This window comes from Chanodichthys erythropterus, chromosome 11, assembly GCF_024489055.1.
Source record: "Chanodichthys erythropterus isolate Z2021 chromosome 11, ASM2448905v1, whole genome shotgun sequence".
NCBI classification, from domain to species: domain Eukaryota; kingdom Metazoa; phylum Chordata; class Actinopteri; order Cypriniformes; family Xenocyprididae; genus Chanodichthys; species Chanodichthys erythropterus.
Window position 1 is genome coordinate 15959538 of NC_090231.1, and position 21742 is coordinate 15981279.

At 38.0% G+C, this 21742-nt stretch overlaps 1 protein-coding gene across 1 annotated transcript in view; it reads left to right on the forward strand.

Moving 5' to 3' along the window:
• Nucleotides 1-329: 329 nt before the first annotated feature.
• LOC137030884 (NACHT and WD repeat domain-containing protein 2) overlaps nt 330-21742 on the forward strand; it is a 63723-nt gene continuing 42310 nt past the window's right edge. The window contains exons 1-3 of the mRNA XM_067401390.1: nt 330-344; nt 2539-2710; nt 11646-11734. Coding sequence (XP_067257491.1) covers nt 330-344; nt 2539-2710; nt 11646-11734 — 276 coding nt within the window. The remainder of the gene's footprint in view (nt 345-2538; nt 2711-11645; nt 11735-21742) is intronic.

Here is a 21742-nt window from a genome sequence, read left to right on the forward strand (position 1 = left end):
CAGAGCGCTCCTCCTCCTCCTCCTCTCGTACTCCTGCTCGCCGCTGCGCATTAAGAGACAGCTGGCGATGAGAGGAATATCCCTCCACTCTCATCTCTGTCACCTCACTTGTGTTTTCCTCAAGCACTGCGGACAGAAAACGCTGTGCGCGGAGCTTTATAAGACACGGCACGAGGAGGATGCGGACCGCCGGGGTTTGGCCAGCGACCGTCACTCTCCTGGTCCCCCGGGACTGATTTTCGGTCAAAAATATTTAATGGGCGTTTGTGTCGCCGTCTCCGCTGATTTCCGTGGATACCTGCTCGGATATTGTGTGACACGGTTACAGGATGAAGAGGATGAACGTAAGCACTTCAAGTGTGTTACTGTGCAAGCATGCTGCCTGCATTCGGTGTGTGTTGAAGCGCGGCTGAGTTTATTTTGTTTGGAATTGGCTTTACTGTACAATCAACGCGCAACTTTATCGTCTTCGGATGTGTTTCAGGTGTAATGTTAAGGCATGAAACGCGACTAAGGCAAAGCGATCTTCAACTCTTAAAAACAAGATTCGTTGTTTGCTGAGACAGAAAATTATCGATTGTTCGTTCCGTTTGTGCGGAGATGCAGTTCGTGACCGGTTGCGTTCACGCGTTTTTCTCTGGTTACACTGAAATTGGTATAAAGTGAGAAAGTAGACATGGTCTAGTGTGCCTTCTTACAAAGGCAAATGCAGTCATTGCTCAAGCAATAAGTCATTTACAACTAGAAATGGGAATCGATTATGATTTCTTTTAACTATTCAGTTTCCTTGACGATTCCAGTAGCTTTTTGTAGGCTAATGGAGAAAAATCCGATTTTGGTGTGGAAAGAAATGCAATATTCTAATTGCATTTACTACCCTCACCTGTATGTTGCATTTCTATATTAAATCAAATATAATATAGGTTAATTATCGCCAAAGAACATTCATGCAGACTTTTAATTAGCCTGCTTTAATCAAATAATTGGCTACTACAGTACAACAGTACAAGTAAAATGTAAATATGGTAGCATTCATTCACATTCATACTGCTGCTGACAAAGCTCATATTAATGTGTATCTTTAAATACATATTGCCATATGAACCAACATGCCTCACATGCCTTAAGTACAACATTTGGGAGAATTTATTTTAACTTGACAGCGTTCTAAAATTGTTGTGCTCATGCGCAAGACGAGCTGCGAAAGATAACACTGGAACGCAATCAAGCATTTTGACGCTTTGGCCTTTTCGTCACTACGCCGCCAATTATGGTTACAGAATTCAGTGAAACACCGGTTTATTTGTTCGGTAATTCTTTGTCCACGTTCACACAGCTACATATTAGGTTATAAATCGTTAAGGGAGTGCTATGTTTACACATCCGTCCGGTAATTAACCAAGGTGATAACCTCATTTTAAAACCAAACTGACACTCTTTAATTTTCAAGACTCACATTTAAGTAAACTTGTGCAGAACGCTACTGGACAAACTTTTCTGTCACTTAATTTACTTCAGGTTACGGGTATTTACCCGTTTATTGAATAGGGTTGTGTCAATTGTGATCAACCATTTAAGTGTTATGGACACCACCATCTTATTTACTTAAGTCACTGGCTTAATTTGCAGTAGTATTCTAGCATACGAATCTTACTATTTCTGCCATATAACCTTGTATGGGTATGCTTGGAAATCTTGCACAAGGGTTATTTAAAATGAAATATTAAACCATCTAGAAAATCTTACAAGACATTGAAATCTTACTATTTAATAAACAAACCCAATCAAGATGCGAGTTCATCTGTCAAATCTAGTATACTGTTCGGAATTCAGCCACTGTCACTATGGTTACGAGAACAGAAAAGACACTTGACATCAGTAATTTGTTCACACAGTCACACCCGTTAATAAATATGTTTGTTAATCCCAAACACTTGACTGTGTGAATGTAATCTTTTATTCATTAAAACAAAGTAGCTCATAAGAGTCACTGTTTTGGGAGTCTGGTCATGCTTTATATTTTTGATTCACTTAAAAGAACCGACTCAAAAGACAAGAGTAATTTTTGCAGGAATCGGACTACACTGGTCGCTGTATGTTTTGCGCTATAAAATCAGTAGCCGTGTTACAGTGCTGCAAAATGCAACTGCTTCAGAAAAGGAACCAGTGCTTAGTTGTCAAAGGTCATGCTTACTGCTCTTCAGCAGATTTTCGTGGGCAAAATCCATTAATTTCATTAAGAATCCACATGATCTGGAATTTTGCGTGAGGGCAAAAGATTTCTCCACACTGATTTTGCAACTAGTTCAAGTTGGTGACTCATCACCACAATGACAACAGAAAGCTTCTGGGTTTAAAAGTGACTTCTGTGGCAACTGTGCTTCATACATCATTACACTACTGACAATAGACAATGGACCTTTTTTGGTTGTGGAGTTTTGTTAATGTGACTGCACCCTCAGAATTCAATCACTTGAGTATTTCAGAACCATCCATGAATTGTCCTGTATTTCTAAAGTTGTTGAATTCTCTCTGCAGCCTCGTTGGAAGTCGCCACCCATGTGGCCGTCCGGAGTGGGCAGCAGGCAGCCCTGTCCCCGTGAATCTGCTCTGCGCAGAGCAGCCATTAGTGGGAACGTCCTTGCGCTCCCACCGTTCCATGTCCCCACGGGCAGGAGCGTCCGGGTCTTCATCTGTTCCAACCCTGATGGTAAGTAGCATTTTCCCACACTGTAAATATGAAGAAAAAAAAATATTTGGGGTTCTTCATAGTGCCACACTCAAAGAAGGCTTTGGAAGGCACACCAAATATTCTTTCCTAGTAATGAGGTTACTGGTGGAACAGTTTATGAACTTTAGAGTTCTTGAGGGTCTTACAACTCAACTTTGTAGGTTCCTCAGAGAACTGATCTTTTAAAAAAGAGTGTCTAGAGGTTCTCCAGAAGGTTCTGCCTATGTGATGAGGCACCATTTTGGGGTTACTAAGATCGATTTGTAAATTTCATGATAGGTCAATGAATATGTGTGTATGAGAACTTGAGAGTCACCTGGACCCAAGCACCATACTGATTGCAGTGCACAAACACACTGCTCTGTCAAGCAGACTGACACCTGTTAATGCTCAAGTGACGTGCAAGACATGCTTTATCATCCAATGTGTTAATGAACCAGATTTTACAGTAATGAATTCAGATGGCAATGACAGTTCCACATCATGCCGTTTCATAACACATGCTGCCATCCTCAGAGATATGGCCATTGCTAATGTCTGCAGGACCGCTGTCCCGTGTGCTTTGACAAGAGCAGCAGTGACAGCAGTTAGCGGAGCCGTCTGTCTCAGCACTGAACATGGGTTTCAACGTTCCACAAAAACACAGGCCAAGCAACCGTGACACAAAATATTGTTCTTCTTTACAGTTTCTAATATTAAAATAGGGGAGCTCTCAGTATTCAGTTTGCATGTGGCTGTGTGAAAGTGGTTAACAGAGTGGGAATTTCTTGCTCCGATCCTGAGAAATCATTGATAGGTCATCATTCCCACCATTGATTGCTCATTTTTACACCTTAAGGCTTAAACCCAGTGCTGCTTTGAATTGACCTCAGATTTAATGAGTGCCAGGGGAACTAGGCGGCACATATGCAGTCATAGATTTAAATATTGGCTGCAGGGAGACCTTAAAATAGTACTTCTAATCTAGGAGTAAACAAGCCAAGGGAAAGTATAAAATGGGTTAGGAGGGAGATAGAGAAAGAGGAATGGAGAAATGAGGTGAGGGTGAAGTGAATGGAGAGAAGATACCGGTGAATAAATTAGATTGGTGCAAGGATGTCTTAAGTAAAATGATGACCTTTCAAGCTGAAGGATTCACAATAAAGACTCCTCTAAATTGCAGCTATAACTTAGGCGACCTCGTCGTATTACACCTGTAGCTGCAGTCGTTTCTGATGCATATGGATGTGGTTACATGCATTATTCCTAAATAATAAAAAACAGGCCATTATTTACTGTTAAATAATCCAGTATATTATTATAAAAATATTATAAAATTATTAGTCACGCTTTATATTAGGTGACCTATGTACTTACCATTTGATACAATATACTTATTATGTACATACATGTTTATGTCTTTAAAGGATTAGTTCACTTCTGAATGAGAATTTCCTGATAATTTACTCACCCCCATGTCATCCAAGATGTTCATGTCTTTCTTTCTTCAGCTGAAAAGAAATTAAGGTTTTTGAGGAAAACATTCCAAGATTCTTCTCCATATAGTGGACTTCAGCAGGGTTCACTGGGTGGAAGGTCCAAATTGCAGTTTCATTGCAGTTTCGAAAGTATCCTGACCAGTATCCTGGTATCCTGACCAGTCGATACAGCAACATTGGCTCAACCAATGTGTGAGTTTTGGGCAGGACTATCTGTTTGTATGACCAGTAGCAGACCGATGGAGTTTACGGAAAAACTATTTGAAGTGGTTGTTATTTTTTTGCAGTGTTATTTTTCATTGAGCGAAGCTAATTTAAGCTTTAAATTGAATAGTTTTAATTTAAATTAAATAGTTTAGACATTCCAACACCATTTTGTGTATAATTACATTCGGCCTTCAATTAATTGCAGTGCAACTTGGCCTTATACTGGAATATTGTAAATAGAGAGAGTTCTCTACTGAAATAGAAGGAGACTAGTGCGATTTAGTTCTGATCAAAAGCAGTGAGCCCTGGAAAGTCAACTGCTTGAAGATGGTTTAGTGAGAGGCAGAGGTGACGGTCTGTGCTGAGAGAGTGCGAGGTGGAGTGTGGAATCTGATGTACTGGACCTGTAGATGCAGAGCTCAGAGGTAATGTCAAGGTAGAGAATTAATGACACTTTCAGTGGGTGAACAAGCCAGCTGGGCTTTGGTGCAATGCTCTTCCCCCTTACGCACTAGAGGGAGCAATTTATACATCACAGATTTACAAAAAGGGAGTTGGCCTTGCACACACAGGCTCATAACAACTCTTTATGTCTTACTATTCTCACTCTTATACATCCCTTGACTTGAGAGGAATGATTTCAGTTTGTGTTAGAGCTATTGCAGAAGTCAGCTCTGTGATTTAGGGGGTCTACAAGGGGCAGTTAGGACAGCAGTTGCTGGAGTCTTGCTGTGGTTGAGATTGAGGCTTTGAGGAAATAAATGTGATAATGTTTGGGTTTTTTTCTCTCTGTAGGGTAACCAAGGGCAACTAGAGTTTTATGTGCAGGAGTTTTATTCTGCTTTAAGGACCTTGAATTTAATGCCAACGTGTTGTAACAGCATGTGTGGTGTTAGCCGTCATGATTTATTATGGTGGATTCGCATTGTTTTCAATGCTAGGCCATTTACCTTCTTTTGTGGGGTGGGGTGGGGTGGGGTGTTGTGGGGGGTGAACACTTGCCTAGGTGAAAACTGTACTCGAAGTTTTCTATTAAATGGGTTTAAAATATGTATAGTATGGGTCACCCCTTCACTGTGTCAAATGTCAACTTGTTCATGGAATGCGTCACATTCATTTGCTGAAGCCTCTGCAGATATGCTAGTAGCGTAGTGTTGTTTGGTGATGTGAAGAACAAAAATTAAACAAAGGAACACACTTATTATCGTGCTTTACCAGTTGAGACAATGGGAGAATCAATACTTGTACGGCCTAAGAAGCAGAAAACACGAAAGACCAAAGACAAAACACGAACGTAAACATTGGTACGGCATACACAAGGTGGAAAGATTTGAGAAGTGTTGCCCAAGTTGATTATTTTTTTGTTGGTTAGGTGGGGTAATTATTGTGTAGACTGCTCTCTAAAATTCACTAGTATCAGTTTTATTTACATAAAACTCAGAGACAATCATACTGATCCACATCAATAGATGGCAGTGCAGCATCTTACACTTTTGTGGTATCGCTACTTGAAATACACAAAGAACAGCAATGTTAGCGCTAGCAAAAAAACTACTAAATTCACTTTTAAAACCATAAGAAGGGTTCTTGGTGGCATCAGCCAGTTAGCATTGTCATTACTTCATTTTCACAGGCTCCAAAGTGCCCATGCTGTGTCCATGAGCAGAGATAGCAGGCCTATACGGCAGCCGAGCAGTTGCCATTGAGATAAATGGAAATGCTAACTGATAGCGTTCTTCAGCTATCATAGACATCCTTGGTTGCTGTGTTGAGCTAGTCATAAAGATTAAACAAACCCAGTTTTAATAGCACATTTCAGCAGTATCTACCCATGAACTACATATTTATAGTGATCTCTGATATTAAACTTTGATAGTATTTTAACATTGGAAAGATTAACACTCTTCACCTTTAATGCGTCATTACTTCATAAGCATTGCATTTAAAAACACTCAAATGGCTTGTAATGATGGATAATTATGTGCTTTGAATATTCAGATAATAGTTGTGCCTTTGAGCATTTGGTAATTAGTTTACTAATGCCATGTAGCTAATGGATTGCCAACAGGAATGTTTTTAGTCACAGATGGGATTTCACTCTGTCGTTAAGCACACGCGGTCAGGCGCCTTTGATGGGGAGCAATTCACGTTCCATCGTCCTCCATCTTGCAACCTCACCTAATCCCTCAGAGTCTTGTGCTTCAACATCAGACAGCTGTATCAATACTGAGCTCATCTATATGCGACCATCCGTTCAGAGCCTGTGCTGCTGGAGACACATGTGAGAGCCCCATGGGAGCGACTGCACAAAGGCTTTACCCCAGATTATAGACATGAACGGACACAGCATTGAGAACAAGATGCACGTTTGCAGCTTGAGATTCCAGATGACACATAAACTATTAAAGCGTGTTTAGAATGTTTAGTGACTATAAAAAGCTTTTATCTTAATATGTCATTGATGGTAATGTGGCGTGGCATCTATTTTTGCTTGGCCATACATGCCAGCTCTAAAATGTAGGTTGTATATATACATATAAGTATTCTTAATTTGTCGCCACAATATCTTGGCTGTGTGGGGCTCTGTGCAAAAACATTGTTGCAGGGCCTGGTTTTATTAATTGGGAATTGATTGGCACATAAAGCACTGGCATAAATGCCAGAATGGAGCCAGGTGGTTGGAGGGTAGGGATTTGTGACGTTATTTATTCCTTTTTGACAAAAGATTGTGAATCCAAACTTTTTTTTACAAAATTCACACAGAATGTGTTATCACATTTCAAAAAAGCTAGATGGAGAGCAACAGGATGGAACAAGTTGGTTGGTGCGAGGCATGTTTTTAAGAAAGAACACACAGAAATAACACTAAAAAACAGCATGATATTCCTGTTTGGTGGTGCAATATCAACTATTGGCAGAGAGCCTACACAATAATAAACTGATAAATATTAGTAGAAGAGAAAACTAAGCTTCAGAATGGTTTAAATGTGCATATTAAATGGCAAACAAGTTCAGCTTTTGTTGTCATTCCAAGGATAATTAAAGCGTAAGGATAATCAAGGATAATTAAAGCTTAGCGGACCAAGAAAGGCATGGAGAGAACAAAAAGGGAAAGAAAGATGTAAAAATAAACCCGTGTGATATGTTTTAATGGTCAAAAATCTAGAATCTAGCCAATGTTTAGGCAGAAAAACAATTTAAAAACAACAGATGAATTCAAAAGAGCATTCTGTGTGCGAATGGACTTCAAGTCCTGAAATGAATCTTTAAAGTTAATTTGAAGTTCACTTTAAAGCATGGGGGCTGGAAAATTTCATTCATCTATACATGCCATTTAATGGCAGCCTTTTGGGCTTTGATTGGGGCTGCAAGGCTTTATTATAGAAATTATAAGTCTTATTCAAGTCTTTTATTTCTTACACCCTTTCATGACGCCCTCCTTCATCTTTCCTCGCTTTCCTTCTGTTATCCATTCAATGCAATCTGGTTCAATAATGCTTTACTGGCACTACCCACCCCCATAGTGAATGAGCTCACTAGTTTTCTCTCCTCTTTTCTCACTTTTTAAAAAAATCTTTCTTTATCATTCTCAATCAAATCAGACACTTCAAACATGAAACATGTAAATGTGAAGGCCAGTAGAGCAGCTCATGTAGCTGAAGGTTCTTTCATTTCTGTCAGTCTCTCTATTTTTATTCCTTTCTCATTTTTATTCTCTCTATACATTTCAAACCTTATATCTTTGACAAAATTTCCTGTTTGATCAATTTTGAAAGCTTCAATCTGTTATGGAAATAAGCTGTCTAAAGTGTTCCCCAGTGCATGGCACGTTAATTCATTTATGACTGTATGATGGTATCTACTTACGAGGTGCTTTTCCCTGATGTTTTGCCAGTCTATATGTGTCTTGCCTACTAACTGGATACTAATGTGGTCTGAAGATTTTCTTGTGTTCTGTGGATGGTTTGTTGCATGTGGGGAGATTGTTTCAACGTTTCATTATAAAACCACAACAAATCTTTTGAAGAATCTTCCCAGTGATGCGCTCTTTAGTTGTTTCATTTTTGTTTAGATAAAAGGACTGTCATAATAAAGGTTTAATGGTGTGGTCATTGTTTGGCAAATTTTGTGGGCAAAATCCAATCATTTAAATTGGAATTCACACAATTGTGAATTTAGTGTGAGGATAAAAGATTTTGCACTGGGTTCAAGTTGGTCATGTGATTTCACCGTGGTGAACAGAAAGCTGCTTAAGTGACTTCTAAGTGAAATGTGCTTCATATATTGCTACACAATTTACAATTCACCTTGTATGCACCTTTTATGTGACAGCATATTTTTAAGTTCTTTGCTGGCTTGGATAGTCAGGTATCATCAGGGTGAAAAGAAGATGAAAGTACAGGAAGATATGAAAAAGAAGAATGGAGAGTTATCAAGGCTGCTGGTTAAAAAAAAAAAAAAAAAAGTGGGTGGGAAATACTTTCCCCACAGCATTTATCACTGAGAAAGTCTGGAAAAAGAACAAAAATTGCACAGGAAAATAGAGCAAGAGAAAAAGTAATAGGCTGAGACTAGATACTTTATAGGACAGCCCAAAAAAGAACTGAATGGACAGTTATAAAAGATTTAAAACATGAAAGCCGCACGAGCTGTTGAACCTGCCAAAAATCTTGACTAGGCTGACACAGATTGAGATGCTGTAGCAAGATATGCTGTGTTGGCTGCCTGTGTCTAGAGGGTTCAGAGCACATGATTGGCCTCATCTTCCACAGAGAGCTCTCCAGTCAGATTTTCCCGTTCGCTGTCGCAATATCAACTATCAGCAGAGAGCCTAAACAATAGCAAACTGATACCGACAAGTAGAAGAGAAGCTTCAGAACGGTTTAAATGTGCATATAAAACAAGTTGCAAACAAGTTCAGCTACCTTTTGTTGTCATTCCAAGGTAAATCAAAGCAGACCAAGAAAGGCATAGAGGGAGTGGGGAAAGGGAAAGAAAGATGCAAAAAGAAATGTTTGACTAAGTAAGCATCATTTATTATGTGACCTTGTAATCAGACTGTCGTCTTAGCAAAGCAAATTTCATATTCATATTAGAGACTATTTTACTGTCGGTGTCAAAGGTTTGTAATTGCAGCTTTAATTTGTTTTGTGAATGGGGCACTAGGGGTGTTTGAGCGTGTTTAGTTTTGCCTTGCTTCTAGCAGCTGTGTACAGTTGTAAGTACAGTAAGACTGAGTATCCTCAATGTGTCAACTCTCATGTCTCATGTTGCCCTGACTTTCTGTGTCAAAGGGAATCATGTAACATTCAGCAACATGCATTGCTGCTGTGTGCAACATTCTGAGGCCACTAGTGAAAATGCTGCAATTTTGCATTTTTTTTCACTACAATTGAATTCATAAATGAATAATTTTAATTAATTTCAGAATGATAGACAAGCTGTAACAGCACTGCACAAGTTTCTTTGTCGTACGTGATGATCAGGTCCTCCAGCATGATTTGAGATGATCTTCAGTGGAAGAAAAACATTGACTGCCTGAACACTGAGTCTGTCAAAGAGGCACTAATTTACTTATTTGATTTAATATCGTTACTTTGTTTTACATTTCCAAAATCTTTCTGTTTATTTCCAGGTTTTGAATCCCAGATTGTCTATGTGATCGCAGACATTGTGTTTGTTTTTGCTCTGCTACTAGCAGCAGAGAACAGTAGTGACTACAGTGTAAGCCGGGGAATCTCTGTTTTCAAGCCTTGCTGGCAGCTATCCCCCGAGAAAATAGAGTGTATGAAAGAACGGAGTGTTAAAGAGAAAACAAGAGACAATGACTGAAAGAAAGATGTTTGTACGTGTTTGTATGTGATCTGCTCGTAAGCATTCATGCATATGATGGAAAGTATCTGAGAGGGAAAAGACCCTTCAACCCACACTAACAAAACTACAATGTTTTTTTGGACATGTATCACAGAAAAAAACATAGTATTGTTTGAAATACCATGTAAATACCACAGTAAATTAATGCAGTAATCATTCAGTACCAGTGTTGTTATTGTTAACTAAAAATAAAAATCAACCTATTAAAAATTGTGGTAACACTTTACAATAAGGTTCATTAGTTAAACATTAGTTAATGTATTAACTAACATGAACTAACCATGAACAATACATGTGTTACTGTATTTACTAATCTTCGTTAACGTTAGTTAATGAAAATACAGTTGTTCATTGTTTGTTCATGTTAGTTCACAGTGCATTGACTAATGTTAACAAGATTCTAATAATATATTAGTAAATGTTGAAATTAACATTAACAAAGATTAATAAATGCTGAATAAGTGCAGTTCATTATTAGTTCATGTTAACTAATGTAGTCAACTAATGTTAACTAATGAACCTTATTGTAAAGTGTTACCAAAATTGTTCATTGAAAAAAGCGGAAATAAAATGTAAATATTAGATGAAAAGCTTAAAAAACGTTGCCTCGACAACTGAGAATAAAAGTGTATGAAGTACTAAAATAACTAAAACTGAAAGAAAAAACAAGGAAAAAATAATGTTAAAGGTCAAGAGTCAAGAGCCCAACTAAAGCAAACACTGTTCACCATAATGGTAACATCAAATGAAGCAATAAAACATCAACATCTAAACCTCTGTTAATTCTCAGTAAGAACTCATGTAGAGATATGACAGAAATAAAGTCAGTGTGGTTAGTAATAAATGTAGCTGGAAATATTGTTTGTGGAGTTGATTTCATTTAAGGCTGTGGCTAGAAGTCAGTTGTAGTTTTTGTGTTTCTGCTCATCTCTTCTCTTTTTTTCTGTTCTCTTCTTTCCTTCAGTGATTCTGCTTGTTAACAGCAGGTGTTTATCAGTGTCTGAATTCACTCATTTGTTTTCACTCACTCTCTCAAGTGGATAATATTAGTAAACAAATGTAGGGAATAAAAACCTGAAAATATAAAAAACAAAAGCTAATTCAAAATATTACCACATACTACAATAGTATATAAATAATACTAAAAAGTACTAATATCAAATACCATCACATTACCAGGGTGCGACACACTTTTTTGTAATTGCACCTTTTTAAACGTCTGAGTAAATCGATAAATAGACTAAGACTTGTAAACAATATTAATCAATTAATTAAATTTGTTAATTAATATTTACAAATGATTGTTTTACCTCTCTGAATATTCGTGTTTGTTTGTGTTTTGTTTGTTTTCACAGATACAGAAGCAGAGAGAAATGCTCTGAAAGAACATGTCTATCCCAAACTACGAGACTTCTGCAGAGAGAACTATGGCATTGAATTCCAGGTAACACAGCCGTCACTTTTCTGTAAATAATCTACAGCAACCATTAAGTTCATGACAAAGAGATTTCTTTCCCTTTTTTCTTTCCTAATCTTTTGCGTTTTTTTTTTTTTCTCTTGCTCTGTGGGCTGGAAACAAAGTTTCTCAGGGACTATTATGTGATCTCAGCACTGATATGCTCATGTAAGGCAAAAGCATGTCACTTTTATATTCACCCTCAGGAGCTTGGCCTGAAATCTCTTTCTTCCCCACCTCTCCTCTGGAGTGGTATTTACAATGCAAATGGTTTGTTGTCTGAGAGAATGGAGCTGTGGGGAGATTTTCATCATGAAATTTAAATAAACAAATGCAGGGCCTAGAAAAGGTACAGGTGCAGACAGCATGCTGAGATTGAACTGAGGGTATGTTGGTGTTGGGCTTGACCTGATTTCAAGACCATCCCCTTAAGAAACATATCTTTATATATGACTATGCCTTGTTAAACGCCTACTCTGTGATTTTTAGACATTGAACATTGTGATAATCTTTCATTTTTTTTTAAAAGTTTTAAGATAAAAACCTTTTTTATTTGTTTGTTTAATTTCTGTAATATTTTGTCTAAATTTGAAGTCCCCCTGTAGTCAATAATTTTATCCCTTAAAACTCATCTTTGATCACCAAAATTGCATATTTAAACATTTTTTCCTGTGAAAAAAAATTCTTAATACCTTTAAATAGCTTGAATGTAACTCTACACCCTTGCCTCATTTAATGTACAAGGATCTATGAATATGATAATTAGCCCCGCCTCCACTCACTCACACGAGCTCAGACAAGATCCACTCGCTCAACTTACTGAGGTAAACGCCGCACAATGGAATTGCTTTTTCCAACGTCGTACACATATGATTAGCATTTTACTTGACTATGTTATCAAACAGCTAATAATGTGTTGCTGATGTTACACAAACCATGTTCACATTCACGTGTCAGACAGCTGCCTTCTAACAATCAGTATCGCTTTGAACAACTGAAGCAATAAGATATCGCCCATCCCTATTGTGACGTTAGAAACGAATTCAGACAGATGATTTAGAAACGATTTCAGACAGCGATTTCAAACTGTGGGTTTGAGACTGTCTTTGGTTTACTGCAGTTTTAAAGAGAAAACTCTCAGCAATAGTGTTAACTTATGAATTTGCACATGGTTTGTCTTAAAACATGTTAAAAACACCAGATAGACATATAACAACATTAAAAACTTGATTTTCACTTAATTTGCAGAAACAACAAGAGCTAACCCTATTATGAACAATCATGATGTACAATATGAAAAATGGATATTATTTTTGAAATCCGATTACATTGACATTACATTGAACGGTATCATTAAATTATTAGTGATGAAACGGAAGTAGCAACAGATCCTTTCTTCCGTATTGTTACATATATCTGAATGAAACAGATTATTGAAAAATAAAAAAATATATATTGTTGATTGGAAGGAGAATCCCATTTACTTTCAGCAGAGAGCTGGTGAGTGACCGGTGGAGGCAGGATGAAAGTGTACCAGTGATGCAACAAAGTTGCAAAAAATTCTCTATACCAATTTCAGTACCACACCCACTAGAAAAGTTGTTATTGAACACATGTGAGCACAGATGTTACCAAATGGCAAATTAAACTTAAAAAAAAAATTCCAGCAAACATATTTATTTAAGACAAGAATTATTCAAGTTGTTCAAGTGCAGTAAACAATCAGTAATACAATAAAGAACAAAGAAACAAATTACAAACAATATAACAAAGACGCGAATTACGCAAACAATGCTTGTTTTTCAAGAAGTACTTAACAGCAGCATTCAGCAATAGCAATTTTTCAAGTAAAGATACAGAAATTGAAAAGAAAGTAATCAGAAGTACACTAAATTATTGGCATTGTCTTCACAGCATGATTGTTCAAAGTAATGCATTATTACTAATTCAGTAATTAAAATGAACTACTGCATTATCAGTAAAATAGCTTCATTATGAATTTCTTTAGTCTAACATGCTCAGTTCTAAATGGCTTATTAAATCAAAGTTATCCACCAAGTGCATTGAGGGGTTTTTCTTTTTCTTGTCAATATGGTTTACTGTATATCAGTCTTTGTTTTTGGCAATTCTGGTGACATTAAGGGACACTCTGCAGCTTTATGTGACCTCCTCTTGAGTCCTGATATTATCATCTTCTCATCCTTCATCATAGACGAACCATTCTATCACTGCTTATCCTTTCATGTCAGCTCATGCACATCAGGTGTGACTGAATTGAGAGTGAGATGAGACATCAAGGTCAGTCATCAGCTCAAACTAGTCATTAATCCATTGTGTTATACTGTACATGTTTCCATAAGACATCTACAGTGGTCAAATGAAAATTTCTTCAACTGTAAATTAAAATTTGCCATGTAAACTAGTCATGTCCTATTGCTGAGACTCAGATCGCATTGTTTATGAGTTGAATTGCATGATTATAAGTCAAGTGAGCTTATAACAGCATACTATAGTTTTTTTGAGCCATGTTTTGATGATCTGATTTGAGACATATAATGTTGTTGGTCACTGCAGAACTTTCAGTTTTTGGCCTGATATTTGGGTGTAACTTATACTTTGAACTTAATTCAAGATTTTTATTATCTTACACAATGTTGTGTCTCAAGTAAATGTGTCTTGTTTTAAGTATGTGTTTAATATTTTACTGGATAGGTTGGCCAATAGTTGTTGACTAATAAATTACTCTTTTGCATTTCATTTATCATATTTTTATTTAATATAAACTGACAGGAAAGCAAAGTTAGTATCAAAGAGGAAGATGAAAACAGTGAAAGGACTGGGGTGAGAAAGAGAATGTGAGAGAGAAAAGTGAGAGACAGACAGAAAAATAAGGGAGTTCTCTCAACCAGAAAATATGATGTGGCAAATTGCAATTCTTTCTGGTCACCGTTATTTGATTCTATTTCCTGTGGCGTCCCTGAGAGGGATGGATGCTGCTTTGAGTGTGTCTGTGTACATGTGTGAGCTTGTGTGTGTGTGTGTGTGTATTCATCTATCGAAGCCTCCATCCTAGTCCAGTCACAGCACACATGCACACACTCAATCCCTTTAGCAGTGGCTGGATCAGGCCCGAAAGCCTGTAACATGACAGTATGGGACTTTCACAGCATGGGGAGCGAATTACGGCATATTCCATAATCCGCGTTATATAAATATTTATAATGCTTTATTTTTGATAATTTTGATTTTGATTTTTTTTTTACACAAAGCATGCATATTGTATTTACTCAGGGTGTTCAGCTTATATGTATTTGATTCAATAATTAATGGTTTATTACAATGTATTATATTTTACTCTCACCTTCATTGATATAATGATATCTAAATATCTGACTGCAAAATATATTTCTATATATTCGACCAGTAGTTGTTTTTCACACTCAAACCTCAACTGACCATTTGAACAACTGTGTAATCTGTTCACTAACTCCTGATTAGCTTCCAGTCAACTTGATCACATCAACACAGGCCAGTCTTCATGCATAACACATATGCACAAGCACAAAGTCCTGTTTTCATTCAAACAACACTTCTTAATGATGGGCTCAATAATCCAATGAGAGTGCAAGAGAGGAGCTGTAGGCACTTGCAAATAGCTGGTAATACTGTTTGGCTGCCATGACGACGGCAGCAGAGGCAAGGTTTGATTACAGGTCTGGAGTCAAGTCTAAATGTGTCAGGTAGCCTACTGAACCAACTGATTTGCATACAAACACATGTATAAATGTTTATGAACTATAAATGATTTGCAGGAGATGCTGTATTATTTGATTTTAGCAGATTTGTCTTGCTAAACACAAGACTGATGAAGTTGTGGGGCATGTTGTCACACTAAATGGGGTAGCATAGGGAGTCACAATGGAAACTGCAGTTATATACTTTTCAGGAAAGTCTAAACAGTAAAACAATTGCAAAACACAATTTATGAAACTACAAAAAGCCAAAGGAATTGCACATATGCTAGCTATGTGTGCCTGGCCTTTTAGTTTTATTTGAGCATAAGAAATAGGGCATATGCTTGGTCTTGGCAGACTAGATTTGCCTATGCAAGTCTTCCCCCAAGCAGATCTAGCCGTTAGACATGTGGGGTGCCATGGGGCACATGTAAGGCACATGAAGCAGCTCGCAGTGTAGCCCTACAGTATGTGTTCTGGTGTACCCCTCTATGGCTTATTGCGAGTGGGCTATGCCATGTGTGCCTGGGCCTGCTTTGCTGACTGGCTTAACGCTAGTAGACTATGTGTGCCTGAGCCAATATGGCTCAAATGTACCTAATTAGAATGCGCAGTATGTGTGGCTTTAACAAATGATATCACATTGCAGGCTGATAGAGATGAGAAAAGAAACCCCCAGCAACCACCTGAGCAAATAGTATGACAATTTAGTGTAATTTGGTAATTGTCATTATCAAAACCCTCTATCCTCCTATTTGTATAGCCGTGTTTCCACCAAAATAACCCAGAACAATTTGTCCCAGGAACTTTTTTTCCCCCAGACCTATTGCTAACTGCGTTTCCATAGCAGTCTAAAAAACCGTGAAGACAGTCCGATGACGTAGGACTGCGCGCCACTTTCTGGTTCCCGCTGGATTTTGCCTTCCGCATATAAGCTTAATAAAGCCTGAACCTCATCGTCAGTCCATCAGTCGTATATTTAAACTCCATTGTTGATTCGAATAGCAAGCTACTCTTTCTGCACGCACCGCAACAGACTTTAAAAAAAAAACGATGGTTGAAATAAAATGCTGCGTGGAGTCAACCAATCAAAATGCTGCGTGAACTCAACCAAGAATCCTGTTCAGTGCCCAAGTCCCACCCCCGAAAGTTCTGTAACTTTGAAAAAGTACTACCTCATTAGCAGGGACTTTCTGAGGGGGGAATTTTTACCCGGAACTTCATAAGACCCTGGTTCCTACGGTCGAAACGCATCGATTACCACCCCAAAGTTCCTAGAGAAAGTTCCTGCTGTGAAAACGCAACTTAAGTGTGGAAGTCATTTGGAACAATAGATGGATAACAGAGGTTGAGCAAAATATGGTGAACCCTGGTTGGATGTGGATGTGCGCAAAGCAGGTATGTCACTTAAACGTTTTCTCATGTCCACAATGCCTGTATTATCACAGTATTCTCACAACAACTACATAAATATCTTGCTGCTGCTGAATAAACATGATAACATAATCACTGCTGCTGCATATTTGCTTTGTAATTTACTCCTGAATTAAATGCAAGACTGTAAAACATAACGCTTGGTTTTATTTTAGTGGTATAGACCTTATGCGCCTGAGAAACAAGCACGCTGCCATCTTTATAATATTGTCTTTTGTGTGGTAGCTCTGTACATTTCTATGGCATCGCTGTCAAAGAATAATTAGCTGGTGAAGTGGATTTACTTGTTGTAAAGTTAATGAAAGTTATTGTGATCATTGTAATGTTTAAGGCAGATGTCTTAACAAATGTCAGTAGACCAGGAAGATTTTAAAACGAGCAGTTCATTTATAAATACGTAAGATCACTGTGAAAATACAGAAGTCTTTGCTCGCAGCTGACATGGACCGCATGCACTTTGTTTCAACTTTAAATGCACCATACTGCAACTGTTTCATCTTGACAAACAGACACATTAACCTCTCATTTCACCAGGGTACCTTTCTTAGCAATGTAAAGACATGCAATTCTGGTTTCAGCATGCTAATGAAACATCACCCTTTTAAAATAAATAAAGGCATCGTTGGATGTTTTGCAGATAAAAAAGAATAAGGTATTCACATCTTAACATCAAATTGCAGAGAGAGCCCCTGAAATTCTTCAATTATTTAGTATGCTTGAACCCCGCCCCTCCAAAATCAACTTCAAGCTCGCATTCATTTTTGAATGCAACAGCCACATCTCCAAATCCAATCAACAACCAATGGATAAAACCAAACCCCTGCCATATATATTTTTTCTTTTTCAATAATTTGTTACACTTGGATATGTCACAATATGAAAGAAGATCTGTCAGCTCTTTCTGTTTAATCACAAACTAGATTCAAAACTGCTGGAGAAAATGACTTTTGACTTGAAACCTTATAGTTAGAGATTAGAGATGTGTATATATATAGAGAGAGAGATTGTGACAACTGGTCCTACTCTCCCTTGTATCTTTTGTTGTTATTGTGTTCAAATGAATGTCCTTTTGAACTTTCCTGTGGAACTAATGGACTTTGTGACATCCCAAAAAGATGCGTTAACCCAGGAAAGTGTACTTGGGGGGGAAAGCTTATAAACAGTTTGTGCCAAGGTTAATTGCCTTGGTTGAGGTTATAAAGGTGACAGAGTGGGATTATGACCTATGTAACCATCATTTGGTGGCTCATTCGCACTCCTCAGCAGGCTATGAATCCAACCCCAATCCCTCAGGTCACCCTGGGAATTCATGGCCTGTTGTGTAATTGCTCCATGCTGGTGAGAGCACATTGGATCTGTCAGCACACATTGGCGCTTCAGCAGATGAGAAGGTGAGAAAAAGGGACGGAAAACAGCCGAAGGGTAAACAGAAGGAGACAGAGAGAGATGAAAAGCTAGAAGGACCGAGATACAAATGCTCATTCATCTCAGAGTTTGGAGGTTATGTCTTGCTGTTGGTCCGTTGATCCATGGGCTTGCATGGGATTGAGGTGGCTTCTACATTTTCAGTTGGAATGCATCGATTAGCCATTTGCAGAAGAGAAAAACCCCGCCATTTTCATTCCAGGCATAGACATGATTGATGTAAAGGTTTTATGGTTTAAACATTTGTCTGTTCTCTCCTCACGTTTCTCTCTCTCTTTCCCTCCTACCATCTCTCTCTCTCTCTCTCTCTCTCTCTCTCTCTCTCATCTAAATTGAAAAGGCAAGCAGGCTAGGCAGCTGGTTGCCATAGCAGTAGTCTAATTGCAGAGGCACTCAAGAGCAGTGCATTGTGGGTAGTATGTGAGATGAAATGAAAGCATGGAGATTGGTGACTGCTCCGAGGGGTTGAGGAACATGGTTCTCTCTGCAGGGTGGGTGAGCTAACAGCCTCTTAAATCAGGGGACTTCTGACAGGCCTTTTTATTCCTTGCTTTCTGCCTTTCTCTATCTTACGTTTTTTCATCTCCCGGTGTGCCTCTGTTTCTCTCCAACTTTTGCTCTCATAGACGCTCTCCTTCTTATCTTCTTGTTTTCGATAATTGAACATTTTAAGGCTGAGATATAGTGTTCGACCATCATACACGTTGGAGTATCATATTTCTCTTCTAATTGGCCCTTAATGGGGGCCATCAGAGGACTCATCTGTCTTCTCCTAAAGTGATACATTCATGTAGAGGCAGGAGCCAGAAGGATGATAAATCATAACTCTTCTCAGGAGAATCTGTGGGCCTTTTCATCAGGCTGAAACTGGCAACTGCATTGTAAATGATGTTTGTATCCTCTGCTCAATCGTTTTGTATCTCATTATGAAAACTGCTCATAACCTTGTGATATCAAACTATTTGACTCTTGTGGTGTTTACCATTTAGATGATCATTTTGTATTTTGCAAAAGTTGTGATCGCCGCAGGCTGCCCTACCAAACCATATCTCAGATTGAAATTTCTGCTTACTGATACAGCCATAGCCAGTTGTGTTGTTTTTGTGTAATTATATATGAGTTGGTGTGCTAGTTCAGAATAAAGGAAAGAATTGAAAAAAATAGCTTACTGAAAAAAAGAAGAAAAAAAGTTAGGGAGGGACAGTAAACACACATGAAAGAGAAAATCCATGCATTTATTGGTAACACTTTACAATAAAGTTCCATTTGCTAACATTATTAGTTCATTAACTTATGGATTAACTAATGAACAATTTTGTGCAGCATTTACTGCATTAATGTTGAAATGTTTAAAAATATAGAAAATATCACATGCAAAGATGTGCCTCTGTTCTTTAATCCAAGGCAGTTCTGTGGGTTGTTTTCTCTGATAGTTTTCTGCATGATTTCATTCCCTTTCGTTCCATCGTCAAGGCATCATGAAAGTTTTCTGTATAATCATGAAAACCAAGGAGAAAAGAGAAGAAGCATGAGACGTGGTTCTTTGAAGACAGATTATAGAAGCAGTGAAGCCTGAAAGTATTAAAACCTGTCAACAACAGTGCTTGGGTTGTTTTGTCTGTGAATTTTCCTATGTTTTGGTTTGAGAGACTAGTTTATGGTTACCTAGTTTGATGTCATTTCAAATGTCTTATCAGGGCAAGTTTTAAATTTAAAAGTAGAACTTTTGCAGCATTGACATTGACACACTTTCACCCTTTATCACCAGCCATTTGGGATTTATGGAGCATTATGTTTGCAAATCCTCAGTGTGAGCTGTGCAATTATGTAAATACAGTCATATTTGCCTCCATGTTATGAAATTTTATGATCAGAGCCCGCAGTAGCTGAGTAAACCTCATCATCATTTCTATGGATGCACTATTAGTGGAAAATGACAGCTTTTCAGTCTCTTTTAGTCCACGTTGGGGTGTAATACACTGCGTTTAATGATACTCTCTATGCGTGTGTGTTTTCTTTGAAAACATGATTGTGTTGCCCTGTGTGGTTTAGATGTTGGCTGTAACGCATTAAGGGAAGCAATGAAACAGAACTCATCTGTAAATCTGCTCATGATACCAGTTAAATTGAGCTGTTTTCATAGTTCATAACAATATGATAAGGTAGTCATTTACAGATATGGGCATCATTAAAGTAGATGACAGCTGTCGTAATTCAAGGAATTGGTGGCAGACTCTGCGTTCATAAAATCTTTCACATGTTAGCATATAGGGAATACGCTAAGCCATTAATTTCCCTCAAATGGTGGACTCTGCTAACTCATCCACTCTTTACATATCTTATGGCTTTGTGGTTTTAGTTCCCAATAATATAATTGTTTTGCTGAACATCACAGCTTTTTTACTGTCTGTCAGCTCCTCGATTCATTTTCTCAGGTTTGTTTTTATGAAAAGTATCATAAGCAAGCTAATTATCTCCCTGTGTCCCTCCCTCTGTCGTTCAGTGAAACCTGAGGAGGATGTGTTTGTCATCTGTGTTGTCATGTCCAGATGTTTGTGCTTCTAAACCGTCAATATACCTTGCTATCGGTCTTTCCCAGGGGGTGTGCTGTCACACTCTAATTGCTTGGTTGGTTAATAGTTAAGATCCATCAAGCTCGTTTGTGCACAAGTGTCAACGTGCGTGTGTGTGTGTGTGTGTGTGCGTGTGAAAGCATGACTGATTGCACTCACTCTGTTTGAGTGAAAACAGTTCTCCCACCACTTATTCCACAGCCAGCGGCCAAAACACAATCCAGCCAATAAGAAGAATACTTCTGGCTAGTCTTTACCAATCACAAAGCATGGTCAAATGTGATCATGTCACTTGAGGACTAGTTGTCATTTCTGGGGATTAAAAAAGCTTGCCAGGTTCTTACTCCAGACGACAATGTATAAGGTCAATGAGTGTGTTTACATGCATAATCAATCATATACAGGTGATGCTTAATAAACCAACAGCATATAAGGTCATGTAAACACGGTCTAAACAAAACCTGATTGCCACACAGATGTTTGGCCATTACCCTGATTTCACGCAGTATGTAAACATCTTCAGTGACATTCAAGGTGCTTCAGTGGCTTGTTCGAGATGCAAGTCTTCAGTATTGCATTTTGACATCAGGACCAGAGAAAAAAATGTGATTTTTTTTTTTTCGAAACCTTAACATGCCAAGATTTTTGCCCATTACTCAAAAATGTAATTTTGCATAATAAACAGATCTTTGATAGATCAACATTATTGTTTATTTATAAAACGGTTAGTTCCTGTCCTTGATTCTCATTGGTCAGTAGCTGTTTTATTCACGATAAAACACATCTATGACCGCTTCACCCAACAGTTTTGTGTATCACTACACACCCTT